Source organism: Siphateles boraxobius, unplaced genomic scaffold (genome assembly GCF_051911475.1).
Source record: "Siphateles boraxobius isolate OS27281-9 unplaced genomic scaffold, OSU_SipBor_1 66, whole genome shotgun sequence".
Classification (NCBI taxonomy): domain Eukaryota; kingdom Metazoa; phylum Chordata; class Actinopteri; order Cypriniformes; family Leuciscidae; genus Siphateles; species Siphateles boraxobius.
The window spans coordinates 25,357,603-25,375,483 of NW_027509193.1; the positions used below are offsets into that span (position 1 = coordinate 25,357,603).

The 17,881-nt window shown below is 39.0% G+C and overlaps 2 protein-coding genes across 6 annotated transcripts in view; both read left to right on the forward strand.

Annotated features, from left to right (window-relative positions):
* cacna1ha (calcium channel, voltage-dependent, T type, alpha 1H subunit a) overlaps positions 1-3,263 on the forward strand; it is a 112,514-nt gene extending 109,251 nt beyond the window's left edge. For both annotated transcript variants that reach the window (XM_077213249.1, XM_077213250.1), the window contains exons 34-35: positions 73-227; positions 323-3,263. In XM_077213249.1, the coding sequence (XP_077069364.1) occupies positions 73-227; positions 323-1,321 (1,154 nt within the window). In that variant the 3' untranslated portion in view covers positions 1,322-3,263. The remainder of the gene's footprint in view (positions 1-72; positions 228-322) is intronic.
* A 5,627-nt stretch (positions 3,264-8,890) lies between these two features.
* On the forward strand, positions 8,891-16,762 carry ccdc97 (coiled-coil domain containing 97). 4 transcript variants are annotated; one of them, XM_077213258.1, is made up of 7 exons: positions 8,911-9,022; positions 9,194-9,304; positions 10,415-10,564; positions 10,656-10,983; positions 11,752-11,991; positions 12,318-12,441; positions 13,862-16,762. In XM_077213258.1, the coding sequence occupies exons 2-7, from the start codon at positions 9,206-9,208 to the stop codon at positions 14,004-14,006; spliced, it is 1,086 nt and encodes a 361-aa protein (XP_077069373.1). In that variant the 5' UTR covers positions 8,911-9,022; positions 9,194-9,205; the 3' UTR covers positions 14,007-16,762. The 4 variants fall into 4 exon arrangements, with proteins under 4 accessions (XP_077069374.1, XP_077069372.1, XP_077069373.1 ...); XM_077213260.1 differs by having other exon boundaries at positions 10,418-10,564; XM_077213259.1 differs by having other exon boundaries at positions 8,891-9,304; positions 10,418-10,564.
* The last annotated feature ends 1,119 nt before the right edge of the window (positions 16,763-17,881 follow it).

Here is a 17,881-nt window from a genome sequence, read left to right on the forward strand (position 1 = left end):
TTTATGCATTAATAAGTATTGACTTCAAAAGAACGAAAACTTAAGGAAAGTTCATTAACCTTTCCCATATAGGCTCCATCACCTCAGTCCACTCCCAGCCATGCGAAAGCCGTTCCCTGCTTCAGGTCCCTGGTGTTTCTCCTCATTCCCAATTCAGCTGCCTCCCCAAGCTTCCCCCTCCCATTTCCTCTCCAACCCACAGCATTGGCAGGACTTTATGCAGACAGGTATACTCTCAAATGTCCAATCGATATCAAGTTCTTCACTGTTGTGCTGTGATTGTCGGCCACATGTTCACGATGTCCTATGTTTATTCTTTTAGGAAGCAATTAAAAATGACTCCATCGACGTGCAAAGTTTCGACTCCAAATACAATCTTGAAAGACAGGCAGGGATAACCACAGGCAGCTTCAAGCTGCATTTTCCTCGGATCCCTGGCCCTAGCATTCCTCAGGAGTCGCCCTTGCTGCCCTCACGTGGACATGCACCCAGTGTCCGCACCTTCCAGCAGCCCTATAGCCAGCACAATATCTCTTCTCGACCTCCCAGCCTGGCCGGCAGCAGCACAAGCACCAGCCCCAGTGGCTCCATGTTTGACTCTGCTGATCCGACCGACGAGGAGGTCCGCCACATCAACAGTACAGCACGGCTGTGGGCAGGGGTCCAGGCAGAAGCACGGAGTCACTCCCTGTCTCCTTACGCCACCTCAGGGACGCTGCTTCCTATCCTCGTGAAGAACTGCAGCAGTGCTGCCAACTTAGGCGAGTTAAGCGTCAAAGACCCGAAGAAGTGCTTCGGTGTGGACACTGAGGGTTTTCTGGCAAAACCCTACGGTGCCGATGACCATCGCAGGCACTCAATTGAGATATGCTCTTCAGTAGATGATGGGCTGTTTGGTCAAGAACTCAGCGAAAAGAGGCACGTTCCAATGCACGGACAGTCGTTGCACATTGCCCGGAAGAAAAAGATGAGCCCTCCCTGTATCTCCATCGAGCCTCCATTCGAAACGGAGGCCCCTGCCTCTCTTGCATCCATGAAAAAGCTATCAGAGAGCAGCATGTTACTGCGGCGGAGGACGCCATCCTATGAACTGGCCCTGCAGCGGGACTCTCTGGATATGCCGGAGAACCAGCTGTCTACCCAGCCGCTCATCAAAGTAGAGCGGCACCCCTCTCACTGTGCCGAGTATCTGTCCCTACCACACCCTGCCCCAATGGGCAGTCTGGCAGGAATTCTGTGTGAAAGCACACAGCCACCGCCCTTTGATAGCAGATTTGAAGAATCCACGGACTTCAGCTCCGTAAACAGGACAGCCCAATGAGGGACTTCGGCTTTAGCCAAATTTTACCGTTCGCACTCGAGGGTGCGGCAACTAGTTGAATGGGGGATGTTGACCTCTTTCTGTAGCCAAAGTTGTCTTTGTTTCTTTTTCAAATGTAATTTCATCATGAAAGCCAGCCAGGAATGGCGGCCAATCCTAGTGGGAACAGTGTTTGATCTGGAAGGGTGTTGAACATGGGATATGCAATTTCAGGTTTCCAAACGGAACTCTGGTTCTTATTTTAGTCCCAGTGCTCAATCACATTGATTTGAGTTCAGGATGTGTAGTGTTATGTATCATCTGTATCATATTTGTCAGTCTTTCCTCTCTTTATCATGAGCATTGCTAATGTTTTCTGTAAAGACAGAGTATACAGATTAAAAGACTAATAAGAACTGTACAAGTTATGTACTTTATTGACTCATGTGTAAATAGAGAACATGTTGTATTAGTGGAGAAACAAGCTCTATTCATATGCACATATTTTTTATAGAGATCTATAATGTTTTTGCACATATCAATTTGAATTGTCCTCTGTTGTCTTCTTGTGAATGTACAAGTTTTTTTTTAATCGAATAGCTGTGGGATCAATTCTAGTCTGTTTAGGCCTACTGATACTGAGATGATTTTTATTTTTCTATTGAGAGGACGGAGTGTGTCGTGTTACATAGATCCAATGAGAACCAAACTACAAATGATCTGTAGCCTGAGTGCAATACACTATAAATGTTTCTGTAAGTTTACCCAGTTAGGTTACTCACTTTTTACACAAACATAGCCAGTAACGTGCATCTCACATTTACAACCCTTTACCATACTCAGGTTCATCTCTAAATGTATATTACAATTTCTGCTACACTCTACACATTATAACCTAATTTAACCACAACATGCTATTTTAACATTTTGATGCCCTTGGCTGTGGCACAAGTTGCATGTGAAGGACAAAGTAATTAATGCGACCTTGTTTTGTTTCTCCTGATGTTCAAACTTTATAACTATCAAAGCAGAAGACTAAGGGAGTTTATATCGGTACACTTTTGATCTATTTTTTGATCTGTTCTGCTTTGAAATGGCACCTCTGGGTTTGTGCCCTTGTGCAGCAATGCGACACATGTTTAATGAAAGGAACACAAAGGAATGTTTTGTTTTGTTTTTTGAAAGAGGTTAATGTGATTTATGTATAGTTAAACCAAGCCATGATTTTTTTGAGAATTCACAGGTAAATGACTCCTGCACATCCTGCTCTTTAAATTATAAAACTCACAGTGTCATCAATTTATCACCTGAGATTTAAAATATTCGATGCAGCTTTTGTGCTGTGTTAATTTACTATTTTCCTTTATTTCTGAATCTCCTCAAAAGATGGAGAAGGAAAATCAGTTGCATGCTACCGAGAGAAAAGATAAACATCTGGGTGTATTTTGAAGTTTTTGATATTTCGATTTTCAGATATTTTCCATTTGTAGACTTATCTAATTGCACTGAAATGTAATTACAAGGTATTCCTCTTTGTAGAACTGAGTAAACCCATCTGTTGTCTAATGCAATATTTTATTATAGTCTATGTTGAGATGAGTGCAAGAGGTTTAGCTGTAAGCAAAAATCATTAATGATTACAAAAGTATGTACTCTGACAACATAATCTGACAGTTTAATATTGGGCTTTGAGACTAATGTGTGCAGTGTTTCATTCATCTTACAGTACTAGATACACATTTTCTGCAAGAGGATTGTTGAGAGTTTTTTCTAATTGCTATTGAATAAATGATAGATCTGTATGGATGGAGTAGTATATAATTGCTTAAAGTGTTTTAATCACTTTGGGCATGTGGACATTATTACTGTTTGTTTTTTTTGTTTTGTTTTTTACTTGAGCTTTTGCCATCAAGCAGCCTAATGTCCTTAACCCTTCAATAAATAATCAACACATTTTCCTCAAGCTTTCATGATTACAGTCATTTCTCAGTTTTTCTTCTCTTCTGTTATTGAAACTATAGGACTTGTTTATTTACACAAACTCTCTGCAATAAGTTAATTTTCTTTTTCTTTTTTTGGATTTGATATGACTTGGTTGATGAAGCAGAAGTGTTTGAAAAGCTATAGAATTGTATTTCTACAATGTATTACCTTGTATTGTGTAATGACCACAACTAATCTGAGGGATATTCTCTGTGATCTACACATAAATATTTTATAGCAAAAGGAAGATGTGTAATTTGTATGTTTTTATTTATATAGACAGTTCTATATTATTTTAATTATATTTGTAATATATTAAACCATACCCAAAAAAAATTGTTTCAAACAAATGTCAGTGAGAAGCAGAGGCAGATCAGACCAAGCAGCCTTAAAATAGTTTACTGTAGTTTGAACCTTCAAAGGTTGTTGCATGAGTAGAAAAATGATCACAGTAACTAAGGGATTGCAGACAAACAAACTCCCAGAATTCACCTATATGCAGACATGCAATGTCAGGTTCCCAGCCATAGACAAAGAATTTGTAATATAATGAGATGCATAGAGAAAAAATCAGTCATTTACCAAGGTGTCAAGCCAGGTTTGTCTGGTTAGTAGGGGTGTAACAATATATCGTGCCAAAATATATCACAATACAAAAATGCAACAATACGTATCGTGGATAGTGACAATATGTATCGTGAACAGTTCACCCCCCCCAAAAAAAATTATTGTGTGAGAAAAAAATTCAAGTGTCAGTACTACATTAAACTACAATATATAATGTTGAATATAATGTATAATAATGCAATGGGGGAATATTTGTGGGTCCTGATAATACCAATGTCTTATGTTACCTGACCAGTAAAAAGTGTCCAACATTATTTGAAATATATCTAGTCAGTGAAAAAGTGCAAGAATATTCGTCTAAAATAATTCTGTATTTTCAGCTTCAGAATCATGAATATTTTTATTCTGGTGTCACCATTGTCCTTGGGTTAAAAGTACAGAGTCCAAGCCTATTCATTTAAACCCACAATGTAATATCAAAGTTAGCATTTTACTCAACAGTATATTTTTAGTTAACCTTTTATCATATGTCTTGGAGTATCGCAATAATATCGTATCGTGAGTTCAGTATCGTGATATGTATCGAATCGTGACATGAGGGTATCGTTACACCCCTACTGGTTAGCATGTTACTGTTAGCTCCTGCTGGTAAATGTAGTAACTACTAAACCATCTGGGGAGAAACGTAACATATTCTAACTGGGGACTCCGGCAGGGGAGGCTGCACGCTAACAATAACGCTAAAGACCGTCAGTCGCTAGCAGGGAGTGAGGTTTACACTCACAGCTCTTATTGGCCTACATTCACCCCCTTAAACCTCACTCCCATCCGGGTCAACGGCACTAAATGTAACAAGTCCTACTCGACCTGCTCCGAGCGGGATTCAAACCTAAGTCTTCGATGTGGGACGCGAGCTCGCTAACGAGGACGCTAATACTGGCCGACGTCCCTTACACTGATACTAAACACTACATAGGTCGGCAGTGCCGCCATTTTCATGAGAAGGTGGAATGCTACTTGCATTTTTCAATATATTCGCCGGCATTGCCGCCGTTCATAGCCTCCCACCACTCACTGACTATGATATGCACCGGCTGAGCCGCTGTATTTATTTGGGGCTCCCGCAGTAAAATCTTTCTTTCCAATAAGCGCACTGAAACAAACCCTTGCGCATATTGGCCAAGAAACTGGATTATATTAGTGAATCCGAAATATGTCTACTCTCATGTTTCAATATTTTTAAGAGAGCCCCTCATCACAGGCATTTTCTAATGTTGCTTATCTGAGTAGTGTTAACTAACTGTTGTGGAACACGGAACTATGGCAGTGGTGGATTGCCCTGTGTCAATCACTTTGTCTTTTATATGAGTAGGCTACTTGGACGGCACTCCATGCTCAAGCATCTGGGCAACAATGGCTTGTCAGCATCCTTTTCATATCTCCGGTCCATCCCTCTAAGGAAGTACCTCCTCTCTCAAGCGATAGACTTAATCTGGCACCCCAATCCAGAATCGTGGAATCCACACGTCTGGCCGCTCAGCGCTCTAAATGGAGAGTTTTTGAGAGCTTGTGCAGCTCAAGGGTGGAAGACCCAGTGAATTGCTCAATTACAGTCATGCTGTCCTTCTTACAATAGTGCCTACCAGCTGCACACCTTCTACACTAAAAGTGTGTATTGTCTCTGTGTCAGCATTTCACAGTGAAGTTAACGGTAAGTCGTTGGCATGAATCACCTGGCAGTCATGTTTCTTCAAGGTGCAATGAGGCTTTATTATTTTTTGAAGAAAGTTGTTTCCCCATAGTGTCATAGATCATTTCAGGGAACCGAGGTTATGTCAGTAACAGGAGATGATTTCATGATGTTTTACATTTGCCTTGTTGAAACTAATATGCACTGTCTGCTGTCTTTCATAAGGAGTGTTCGACATCAGCAGTGAGTGCAGTTAGACATGTTTTATCCAGCTTGAGACGGCGCCGATGCTACTTCACTGTGATGTATGCCGTACCGCAAGAGTAATTTGATAAAAGCAGTCTGGTGCAGTCAGTGCAGCTTCTTCAGAGCGACTGCACTGGGTCAGATGATGACAAAACTGATTTACAATTGGCTGAATTCACAGATGACAGCGACCTTGTGTTTCATGTTTATTCTGATTGATGCTAACAAATCCGTGATTTTATAACAGTGAAAACTCTTTTCATGTAATCTTAATGTTATATTGTAACATGTTTATGAAAATAATTATAATAAAAGAAAGAATATATATATAGACCCCACTCCGTAGTACAGTGTACATTTTAGGACATCCTCAGACCTCACTCATATGAGGTGTATCAAAGGCGTCATGCCTCAGACTAAAAGGCTTCAGTCATTGGACAAAAAGGCATCGCGCCTCAGTCTGAAAGGCTTCAGGTCTCAGGAAAAACAATGTCATGTGTCAGGTCTCGTACAATTGACCTATGCTGAGCCACGCCCCCAAACGCGATGAGCCAATCACAGTGCGCATAGCTCCTAATACACTCAGACATTCTCTGCTGTCTATTGAAATGCATTGCAGTTAGTCAGTTTTCATTCGTTTTTACATGTTTTTTCTTGTCATTTTAAGTTTAAATGGTCAAACAGTGTGCATGGAGTTAATGCAACTCCGACACTAGGTATCCCGAGAGGCTGGGTGACAGTGTGTATTTTTTACCCTTTCCCAATTAAGCCACATCTCAACCGAGATAAGTTTCTGCTCTGGATTAAGTTATGCAGTAGACCACAACTAATAAATAAATAAATTAAACAAGGATGTCTACATCTGTTCTAAGATAAGTCAACAACGTATTTGAACGTTATCTTTAACATCTCTAACATAACGTTAGGCTAACATTAGAAAACGTTAACGTTAGCTTCTAGCTGCGTTGTACATCATGTCACTTAGCTTCATTAATGTATCTGTAAATAACCGAGATAACAAATGTTAGCAATGTTGTGCTGAATGATTCATGTAAATAATGTAGCACCAAACTAACAGAGGTACTCTTGGTAAAGATAGTAAAAAGGCTTGTCCTAGCAACGTGTGCAACTTAGACATGTACATATTTAATTTGATCATGAACCATTAATTACATATTGAAGCACAACATCTTAGACAACTTACTACCAAAACAACTGGGGAACTTTGTGTGTGTTTTTTTTTTAGCAAAACATGTAGCCTTTTCACTCTTCAACATTACTAAATATAGCGCCTGTCACCGAATGTTGACTGAGTGAGTGGAGGGGGCGTGGCTTAGCCATAGGTGAATTAGGCATCGACCAAACACACCCAGGCAGGCCTCGTTTACACGAAGGGAAAACGCAGATATTTCCCTGCGGTTTGACCTCTCATTTACATGAAAACCCTGTTTTGATCACAGAAACGATTATTTCTAAAAACTCCAGTCAAAGTGGAGATTTCTGAAAACGCCGGTTATGTGTTGCCGTGTCAACTGGGAGAAACCATAGAGGGAGAAACGGGGTTTTAGGTTCTCTCTTGTCGATTCTGAGGATTCTGATTGGCTTGCATGGCTTTATCCTTCTCCCTACACTGCCACCCATAGTTTTGGCACAGTTATGATGGCGCTCGCGGCTTATTTATGAACATCCCGAGACCATCCACGCTGCTGAGAGTGGCGTTTCTACAAATTTGTGCACACAACAAAAATTACAGCAACTGATCATTGTGATGCGTGTTCGTACGAGCTCTGCAATTCAACGCAGCAGTCTATTCACGTCACGTTTATTTAGGCTACTTATACAATCGATTACTTTAAAGCAGCAGCTTTATTGTCAAACATGGAAAAAAAACAGCTGTGTATGTGTATTAATTAATAACGTAGAATCTATCTATTGATAGCATTCATTGTATTTATTTATTTATGTAATCCCTTGGCAATGTTCTTCATGTAGGATAATTATTCAAGCATTAAAAAATAATAAATAAATAAAAAGCAGAGAGAGAGAGAGAGAGAGAGAGAGAGAGAGAGAGAGAGAGAGAGAGAGAGAGAGAGAGAGAGAGAGAGAGAGAGAGACCAAAGCTGTACTTTGAATTGTATTCTTAGTTTTACTTAAATGTTACACTGGTCAGGAGAAACTGGTAACCTCTGTACACAAAGCAGCAACACAGTCTGAAAGGGTTTTTTTTTCACTTCAGGATAGTTTGCCAACATGCAAGCTAGCTAGTGGCAATGTGCAGCTAACTTTTTAAATTTTTAAATAAAACTAACAAATAATACAAAGGTACAAAATAATATCAGTGGGACATGTTCTAGACAATTTAACCAGTAAGAAAACCGTGTGCATGTGACGTCACATTGAGGCAGGCCATTTCTATGTCTGATGCCTTTTAGTCTGAGGCTGTTTGGTCCTATGTTTAATTGTACGAGCGAGACCTGACACCTGACATTGTTTTGACACAGACCTGCAGCTGGCTCTGGGTCTGAGGTGCGATGTATTTTTGTCCAATGACTGAAGCCTTCTAGTCTGAGGCATGACGCCTTTTCATATGAGTGAGGTCTGAGGATGTCCTAAAATATGCACCATAGTCTACTACGGGTATTCAATCAGATAAAATGGACTTGTCGACTCACTCTATCCAAATCCACCCGTTCCATTGCTGTTCGTCAAATGTTTGAGAAAATTGTGTTTCGGTTGTTGAATCTTTTTAAGTTCCTAGAAATATTTATCCATTTTGTAATTTGCTGGAAATTTGCTGGAACAGTCGAAGGTTGGATGACGTTACTTTTTTCTTTTACTTGTTTCTTTTCAGGCTACACTTTGGCATTTTGGCGATACATTTTTATGGGTTATACGAGACTTACCTGGCTGGTTATTAAACAAGTTCTCAGTAATAAGACAACTCATTTTTAAATTATTCTGGTCAGATGATTCAGAAAGCTGTCGCTGTATTTCTTTCTAGATTTCTGACCAGTCAAAGCAAAGCAGTATAATGGAGTGTTGGCGTATGTCGCCATCTACTGGACAATTGTGTATTTACACAGGTTGAAATAAACGGAACTACCAATCTGCAATGATGTTCCACACGGAACTGATAGTGTGGCTACACTGGGCAGAACGTTAAACTCTACTGTTGTTGTTTTTGTTTTAAATACAGAACATTTAAAAGGACCAGTGTAAATAGAGTACATTAAGAGGTAGGGATGTCCGTAACATATCCTACTAAGTTACTACAAATAAAACCGAGATTATTTACAGCGTTCCGTAGGCATAGTTGCACATTATTTCATTAGAGTTATTTGGCAGAATAAAAATTCTTTGTGATAGACTATATCAACAGCAGTTAGCACTAAAACTGTCTTCGGTAGTGGAAGACAGAAATGTGGGGAGAAATCGAGCCATGTATCAAACCCAATGAGGGTGAAAACGTGAAGATCTGCGGTACAGACCAGAGATGGACACACTCTCCAGATCTGCAGGTGAGAGACATGTCATTACATTCACATACATGTGCTCAGCTCATTTGCGGCGACTCAAGACTCTTTCTGTCAAAATAGTCTATTTTGATTCTAAAGTTTTACTGTGTCAAAATCAAGTGAAAATTTCAAGACAATCCATTACTAATAAAACAAAGCATAAGATAAAAGAGAGGATTTGCTTGCAATCGAAGAATTCACTCCATGTTTACATTTTTAAATAATAGTTCATTATTGAAAAATTAAAAAAAATGTATTGTGTTATGATAAAAGTCTTGACACATAACTTAGGAACACAACTAGAGTTTATATACTAAATCAAATTTAAAGTCAGCATGAAATGGAAATTCATCTTTCTAAATGCATGTCTTGGCCTCGTTATGTTTAATCAAAATGTAATAATGGCTTTTCCACTCTGCCCCTTTCTTACAAACAACTGTAAGCTCACATTCAGATCCGTCTGCATCCAATCAACAACCTATGGACAAAACCGAGACTGCATCCGAAATCACATACTTACCTACTATATAGTAGGTGAAAAACAGTACGTGACAAGAGTAGTATATCCGAATTCACAGTACTCATAAAAGGGTAGGCAAAAAGTAACCGGATAACCTACTATTTCTGTCGAGATTCTGCATACAATGGACACGGGAGAGGATTTGTGAATGGCAGTGAAGCGACCTGGTAGGTCACATGATAATGACAGCATGGTGAATGTAGTAGTCTGGATTACATTCATACTATATAGAACATACTTTTTTAGCAGTCACAAAGTACGTACTTGTTCAAAATAAATACCTACTCATGAGAGTATGGGATTTCGGACGTAGCCCAAGTCCCCATCCTCCATTTTTATCTTTTTTTTTTGATAATCCGTTTTACTCCGATGTTCGTCTCATGAAAGAGAAGATCTGTCGCTACTTCTGTAGTTCCGTCACATCATGATTTTAAATAAAAAAATATAGAGAAAAGTGACAATGAAGACAAGATGCTAGCTTTTCTCACTCAAGTATTTTCATCAAGATGTGCCTATATACTATTATTGTTTTTTTTTTATAATGACCCAAAATGATTCTAACCTCTTGAATCTCTGTGGACGCTCCTCTTTAGCAGAAGACAGCACTGTGGGGAGAAATCGAGCCATGCACTAAACCTAATACATCTGGCAACTGCAATGAACCTGCTCCTCAAGAAAGATGTCCTCCTGAGACAGATGTTAAGGAGGCCCAAAACACTACAAGCTATTCCCCAAATCTACAGGTGATGTCACCTGTGTTCAGTACATGAACTATACATGCAATATAATTCTGTACATGATTCTAACCCTGTTGCTCCTGCTTGTTTTTCTCAGGATGAGCCATCCAGCTGTCTGAGTGCAATGATCGAGGCTATAGCAGCCAGTGGGAGTCCAGTGAAAAGCCAGCAGCTGGGGGAGCCAGACTTAACTCTGGAGGAGAAGAAGGGGGTTTTAATGGATCAGTACAAATCCAAGCCCTTAGTCTTTCTAGAGCGCTATCAGGGCCATCTGAAGCCAGAGCACATGGACGCTTTCTCACACCTGAGCAGTGACTGCAGGGCGCAGTATTACTGCAAGGAGATTCAGAGACGGGCATCTGGCGCAGCAGACCGGACAAGGATCCGGAACCATCGATACGCAGCTCTTCGTGCTCTTCAGAAGGGTAAGCACATGTTGTTCGAAGTGTGTTTCTGAAGGTTGCATAGGTATACTGCCGTTAAGATTCGGCCTAATTTCTGCCAAATTCTAACTCAGCAGCACTTGAACCCTTCGCAGAGAAGGCAATCCCATAATGCATTGCAACAAGTAAAAATACAAGATAGTAAATGATGCAAGATAAATGTTGATTAATTATTTAAAGTCATGATTCATTCAGCACTGGGAAGAATTGATAAATACAGTACACTACAGTTCAAAAGAGTCTGTAAAAATTAGGATTTTTGAAAGAAAACTTTGCTCATCAAGGCTGTATTTATGTGATCACAAATTCAGCAAGTATTGTGAAGCAGTAATACAATTTAAAATCACTGTTTTCTATTTGAATATATTTTGAAATGTAATTTATTCCTGTGATGGCAAAACTGAATTTTCAGCATCATTACTCCAGTCTTCAGTGTCACATGATCCTTCAAAAATCAAATTTGCTGCTTATGGAACATTATTATTATTTTATAAGTGAAAACAGTTTAATACTTTTGTGGTTTCAGGATTGTTTGTTGAATAGAAAGTTCAAAGGAATAGTATTTATTTGAAATAGAAATCTTTTGTAACATATGTCTTTAGTGTCAGTTTAAAACGGCAAGAAAAAAAATCTATAAAATAACCCCTCTAGCACTTTGTGAACTTGCTGAAGAAATGCTTATGATAAGAATAGCATGCTTTTTTACTTAGAAGATACTTCTGTCTTCCTAAAAAAACATTGTCTCGGCAGAGGGCCAGTACTTCAGCGAGGAGCAGATGCGTGTGCGAGATCCACTGCTGTACGAGCAGTACATCGGACAGTATCTCAGTGAAGAGGACATCCTGCAGCGCTCAGAGGAGGCCATGAGGAACGGCCCAGGGGGACTCGCTGACCTGCTTATCAACTCCTACCAGGAGAAACTCATCCAGAACCGCCTGGAGGAGGAGCAGGAGAGGGAGCAGTGTGCAGTGGAGGAGTCGGATGAGGAAGGTATGAGTCATAACTCCGATTCCATCTAATCAGTTTGATGGATGATTGTTTGATCTGGCATTTGTGGTTTATGAGGACACAAATGTGTTTAATGAATGACATGATTATTACAACGTAAAAGTGGTTTATTAGAACACTTCCTGTGTCATCGTAAAACAAATGGCTTAAAAAAAATGTTTTTTACATTCAAAAAATGCTGAAAGTTTTCTGTGATGGGTAGGTTTATGGATGGAGTTAGTGTAAGGGGATAGAATATGCAGTTCGTACTGTATAAAAACCATTCCACCTATAGAGTTTGCGTAAACCAGTTTGTGTGTGTGTTTTAGAATGTGAGGAACCCAGACCGGCGGAGTGGGAGCCAACTGCAGAAGAAAAAGCAATGTTGAGGGAGGAGTTCCTGAGTCAAATGCATCAGCGCTTCTTGGATGGAATAGATGACTTCAACTACAGGTTAAATCAGAGGACTTACTCGTTCTCCAGTTTTACTATCAATTAGGTCTAATTTCTTATATAATCTTATATCTTAATTAGGGCTGGGTATCGAGTTCGGTACTTTTTAGATACCGACCGAATTGACTCGGTACTACCGAGTATCGTAACAGGTCATGTTTTTCGGTACCAAATTTCGGTACCTAAGTGGTTAATCTCGTCAACGTCAGTGAAACAATAAACATGCAGCATGATTGGCTGTGGCGGAAAAACATTAGCTTACGCGGCTGCCCAGAGACGTGGCTCGTCGTCATCGCATGTGAGGCTGTAGTGTGTGTGTGTGTGTGTGTGTGTGTGTGTTTGTGTGTGTAAGCGTCCCAACCCAGATAGATAGAAAATGTCACAAAATATGTGGAAATGATCAAAAGTGTACCTATATACCAGACTCGATGCCAGAAGCACGCGATGCAATATTTTCGACAAGATAATTGCTGCTAAGACCAGCAACACGGTAAATCTGATAAGGCACTTAAAAGCGCACAGAATACACTTGAGAGTAGAAAGTTTATCCGTCTTCGACTGCAAGAACTGGAGCGCGTCACAAATGAACCGAAACTCAGCATATAGGATACTTGCCCTTACAGACATGAGAAATAGTCCTTTGGACAGTCAAAATATGTCTACTTTTAAATGAAACAATTAGAAATAAATAGTCTGATTACCTAATCCATAGGCAGGCGCGCGCGCGTGTTCACTAACGTTACTGCAGGAATGACGAGTCAGCATAGCCCTATTCATCTTTGCAGCCAACACACACTCAGTAAACACTTGTTTAGATAAACAATTAAAATATATCCTTACTATTGTTTCCCGACACATCCATAATCATTTTGCCAGTGCTTTGTGGCAAGCTTTATTTGTGTTGAGCGTGAGGCATATATCCCGGACCCCAGTAGCCTAGATTTAATTCAATTCACATTTATTTGTATAGCATTTTTCACAATACATATCGTTTCAAAGCAGCTTTACAGAAAATGCATGTGTCTAAATTACAATTTAGAGTGATCTGTTATCAGAGGTGACTGTGTGTAATGCATTTCAATTAATTTTCATTCAGTTTCATTGTTAAACAATGCATTAAGTTAAGGCAGAAACAATGAGCTCATTGAAGTAAAGAATACATGTTAAATGATTAGGAAACATGGAAAACTTTGTCATTGGTGCTTTTTTACAGACTCAAAATATGAGTTTTAAAAAAGTCAACAAACTGAAAAAATAAAAATAAAAATTAGGTAATGTAATATTGTTAAAACTGGTTTCATAAAATTGGTATCGGAAAAAAGTATCGTTCAGGAACCGGTATCGAAGTTAAGGTATCGGTATCGAAAATTGTTACGATACCCAGCCCTAATCTTAAATAACATTGATATTGTCATTGCAGTGAAGTGGATGGGAATCCAGATTTTGATAACCTGGATATTGTAAGCCATGATGCAGAGGAGCGCTACTTTGATGATGATGACGATGATCAGGTAGAAGAGGAGGAGGAAAAAGAAGAGGAGGAGGATGATGATATGATGCAATAGCCCTTCATGTTCATAATGATTTTCATATTTCTCCAGTTTAATATTTTTGTTTGTGTAGGTTAAATGTGATTATCAACACTTAATTGTCTTTAATAAAAGAGTACTATTTTTCAAGGTGTAGTTGGTCACATTTGAGGAATTTGACAGATCTTGGATGAAAAGTAGGTCAGTAAACTAAAACAAAATCGCGATATAGACTGGTGTCTGTAAATATTAAACCGCACAAAGACATGCATGCATGTTCCCTTTTGAGGCGGTAACTCAACATTACATCAGCTGTGAGCCGCTGGTGGGCCCTCCCCGACCCGGAGGCGAGGATTTCGGCGCTGTCAGCTTCGCGGACGCGAGCTTCCACCCCTGGTTTTGTTATAGTTTTATGTAGTTATGGTTTTGAAACAGTTGTTAAATATTATACTGTATAAACACAATTATACTGTCCGTCAAACAGATAGGCAGGCATAATTTGTCCGTTTTATTGATTACGGAGATAGCATTTGACTTTGAAGTTCGTTAATATAAAAATCTTTTGAAAAAGTTTAGCTCCAACCCCAATTAAACACACCTGAAACAGCTAATCAAGGTACAAGCAGGTGTGTTGAGGCAAGTTGGAACTAAACTCTGCAGGACAGTGGCCCTCCAGGACCGAGTTTGGACAGCCCTGCACTAAACCATTAAGTAATTCATTGCGCCATCGCCACGGGGTGTGAGAGACCCGGGTTCGAATCCACTGTGAGACACCTATGTGTCCTTGAGCAAGACACTTAACCCCTAGTTGCTCCAGAGGCATGGGACCTCTGACATATATAGCAATTGTAAGTCGCTTTGGATAAAAGCGTCAGATAAATGAATAAATGTAAATGTAATTTCTCAGAAGATGTGTAATAGCGCCCCTACCGTATAACAGTGAAAACACGGAACATTCAGTCAAGGGGTGTGAAGTAACGAATTACAAATACTCACGTTACTGTAATTAAGTAGTTTTTTTCAGAAATTGTACTTTTTTGAGTCGTTTAAAAATTGTGTAATTTTACTTTTACTTGAGTACATTTTAAGTGATGTATCGGTACTTTTTCTCCGCGATTTCCCTTCTGTTTGTGGTCGTTACTCGGTACATGCTTGTTTTTATTTTATTTTTATCCATCAACGTAATTGGATCGAGTAATCGGTCTCGTGACTGTTGTCAAATCAAATTAAGCATAGAAAACTTTAACCGCCTATTCCTGCTGTTACTCGTGACTGCTGTGGAAGTGCATTCTTCACGCATCAATTCAATCCAGATATCAGCGTCTTCCTCTAATATGCTAAAGGTACATTTCTGCTTAATATGATATTTATATAGGCTGGCCTGTCTACAGGGCCTAACATTTGGTCTGAGGTTGGGGGTATTGCGTGACGAGTTCATAATGCGGTGAATTCCGGCTCCCATTTACTTCACAATCACATTATAGAGACGCGCGTCACGATCTGCGCACTGCCGCGTCTCGCGCTCACCATGCCGGCAGATTCAGAATCAGTGCACTCTATGAACCATGGCGTTAACTTGAACTGTATTTCTGTCAGTGCGTGACTAAGTTACAGTTCGTTAATAAACAGGGCCGGCCCGAGGCATAAGCGAACTAAGCGGCTGCTTGGGGCCACCAGGGGGGCCCCCCAATCGAGCTTTATAAAAAAAAAATTCAGATGACTTAAACAAGTGACATAAATGAATATGAATGAATAATTCAAGAAAAGAAAATTCTGATTTCATGATCAATATACCTGCCAAAAACTGCTGCTGTGTCTGCCAGCGTTTAAGTCATGCGCATAATCTAGACACCTCGCGAGTCTATAGACAATTCGTGCGCAACTGCGCATAGTCACGGTATCGGTTTAAGTTGGAGAAAATAGACGCAGGGGAACTTAACCTTCTAGGTGTAAGGGTAGCAGTTTGAATAAATAATAAACATAGCAGTTTAAACTCTTCTCCACTTTATTATACTACACATCAGATCGCTAACTCCAAAAACCCGCGACACTCCAGTACCAAGTGCGCGCGACCCATTCCTATCTACGGCAAGCCACGAGGGGAAAAATAGATTGCATACACACATACAACGAGCGCCAGTACATCATTACCGGTATTATAGTAACAGACTTTGTTGGATTCTGTCATGTACAATCCAACAAAGTCTGTTACAATAATAATAATAAAAAAGATTTTTAAGGACAGTTACACTGTATTGAGACAGTTGAGAAATAATATTTTTACAGTTATCAACAATAATTGTCATTGTTGGACCCTTGCTCTTTTTATGTTTCTGATTTCTCAGTTTTGTCATTATTTTAGCAAATAATTTATTTTACATGTTTTGAGACAATTTGTTTTAAGAAGTTTCAAAGAGTTAGTAAAAGAGTAAAGTAAAAGTTAAAACTTTGTTATTTAAGTAGGCATCTATTTTTTGTTAAGTATTTATTTTGTATTAATACATAACCTCACTGTATTCATTTATAATGTATCATTATTGCGTGACATTTGTGTCAATAATAGTCAAGCACAGGTGACTTCGCGTAGTGGGAGGGGGCCCCCAAATCAAATTCTGCTTAGGGCCCCCAAAAGGCTCGGACCAGCTCTGTTAATAAACAACGTTTTTTGATTGATCCATTAAACAATCCGTCTTTATTTGGCAAGTGCACTTGCGCAAAAACATTTTTCATGTTCAACTTTGTTTTTTTGTGTGTGGATGCTGCTAATAAAACAGCTTCGCCGAGACTACAAAGAGCCATGTGTGTGTGTGCTTGTTTCTTTTGTAAAAGTTTCCTGGATATAACTTCCCTATTTAATGCACAATTTTTCTTACAAATGATATTATCAGCATTACAATGCGAGTAAATGTAGCCGTGTAAACTGTAAGGGATGATGCCACCCTTCTAGAACAATGTGCATTTACGTCATATGAGTTTCTAAAGGTTTTTTGAATTCTTTGCACAGTTATGAATATTGATATTTTATGTGCACAACAATAGCATGCTCAGGCCCAGTGGCTTTTCGCCTAATTTTAAATGCTTTTCCCCCCCAAATAATATGATTTAAATAGTGATGAGTGTACTGATTTGATGCATTTTAAAAAGATGGATGATAGATATTCTTCAATCTTTCTGACAAAGAACAAAATATAATGTGAATTACAGTATCTGCAATTTTTATTTATTTATAAATTGTAGTGCACAGTGTTTATTATAAGGGGTAGAATCCGCAGCTCAGTACTCACTACTTTTAAATAAGCTACTTCTTTACTCTTACTCAAGTAGTTTTTTGGACAAGTACTTTTTACTTTACTCACACTACATTTTTTTGAATGTAATGGTACTTTTACTTGAGTATGTTTTTTCAGTACTCTTTCCACCACTGATAACATCAATAATAACCTATGAAAAGGCAGTAGTACAGTGATGGGTACAGATTTGAGTACAGACAATTCAACGAAATATGGAGTAAATACTTTATTAACATTCAATATTTCATTAGCATTGCAATATCTCAAATTAAAATTCTACTCAAGAAAAATAAAAATTAAATACATGTTCACAGGATAGGTGCTGGATGGAAAGTAAAGTTATTTGAGGCAAAAATATACAAAAAAAAATGTAATCAATTACAATTAGTGAGGACTCTTGGACATGTAAAGAACAAAACAAAAACCTGGGAATATGCATGGAGAAATGTGACGATGCATCAATACCAAGCAAATTGTTTATGTGCAGTTTTACAATGTAACTAGAGCCTTTCACTTTTAAAGGCAAAGTCAAAGCACACTGACTAACATCTGTATTATCTGATCTGAGCATCCAAATGTGTCTGTGCAACACCTGTCCTATTGATTCTTTCCCTCTTTTAG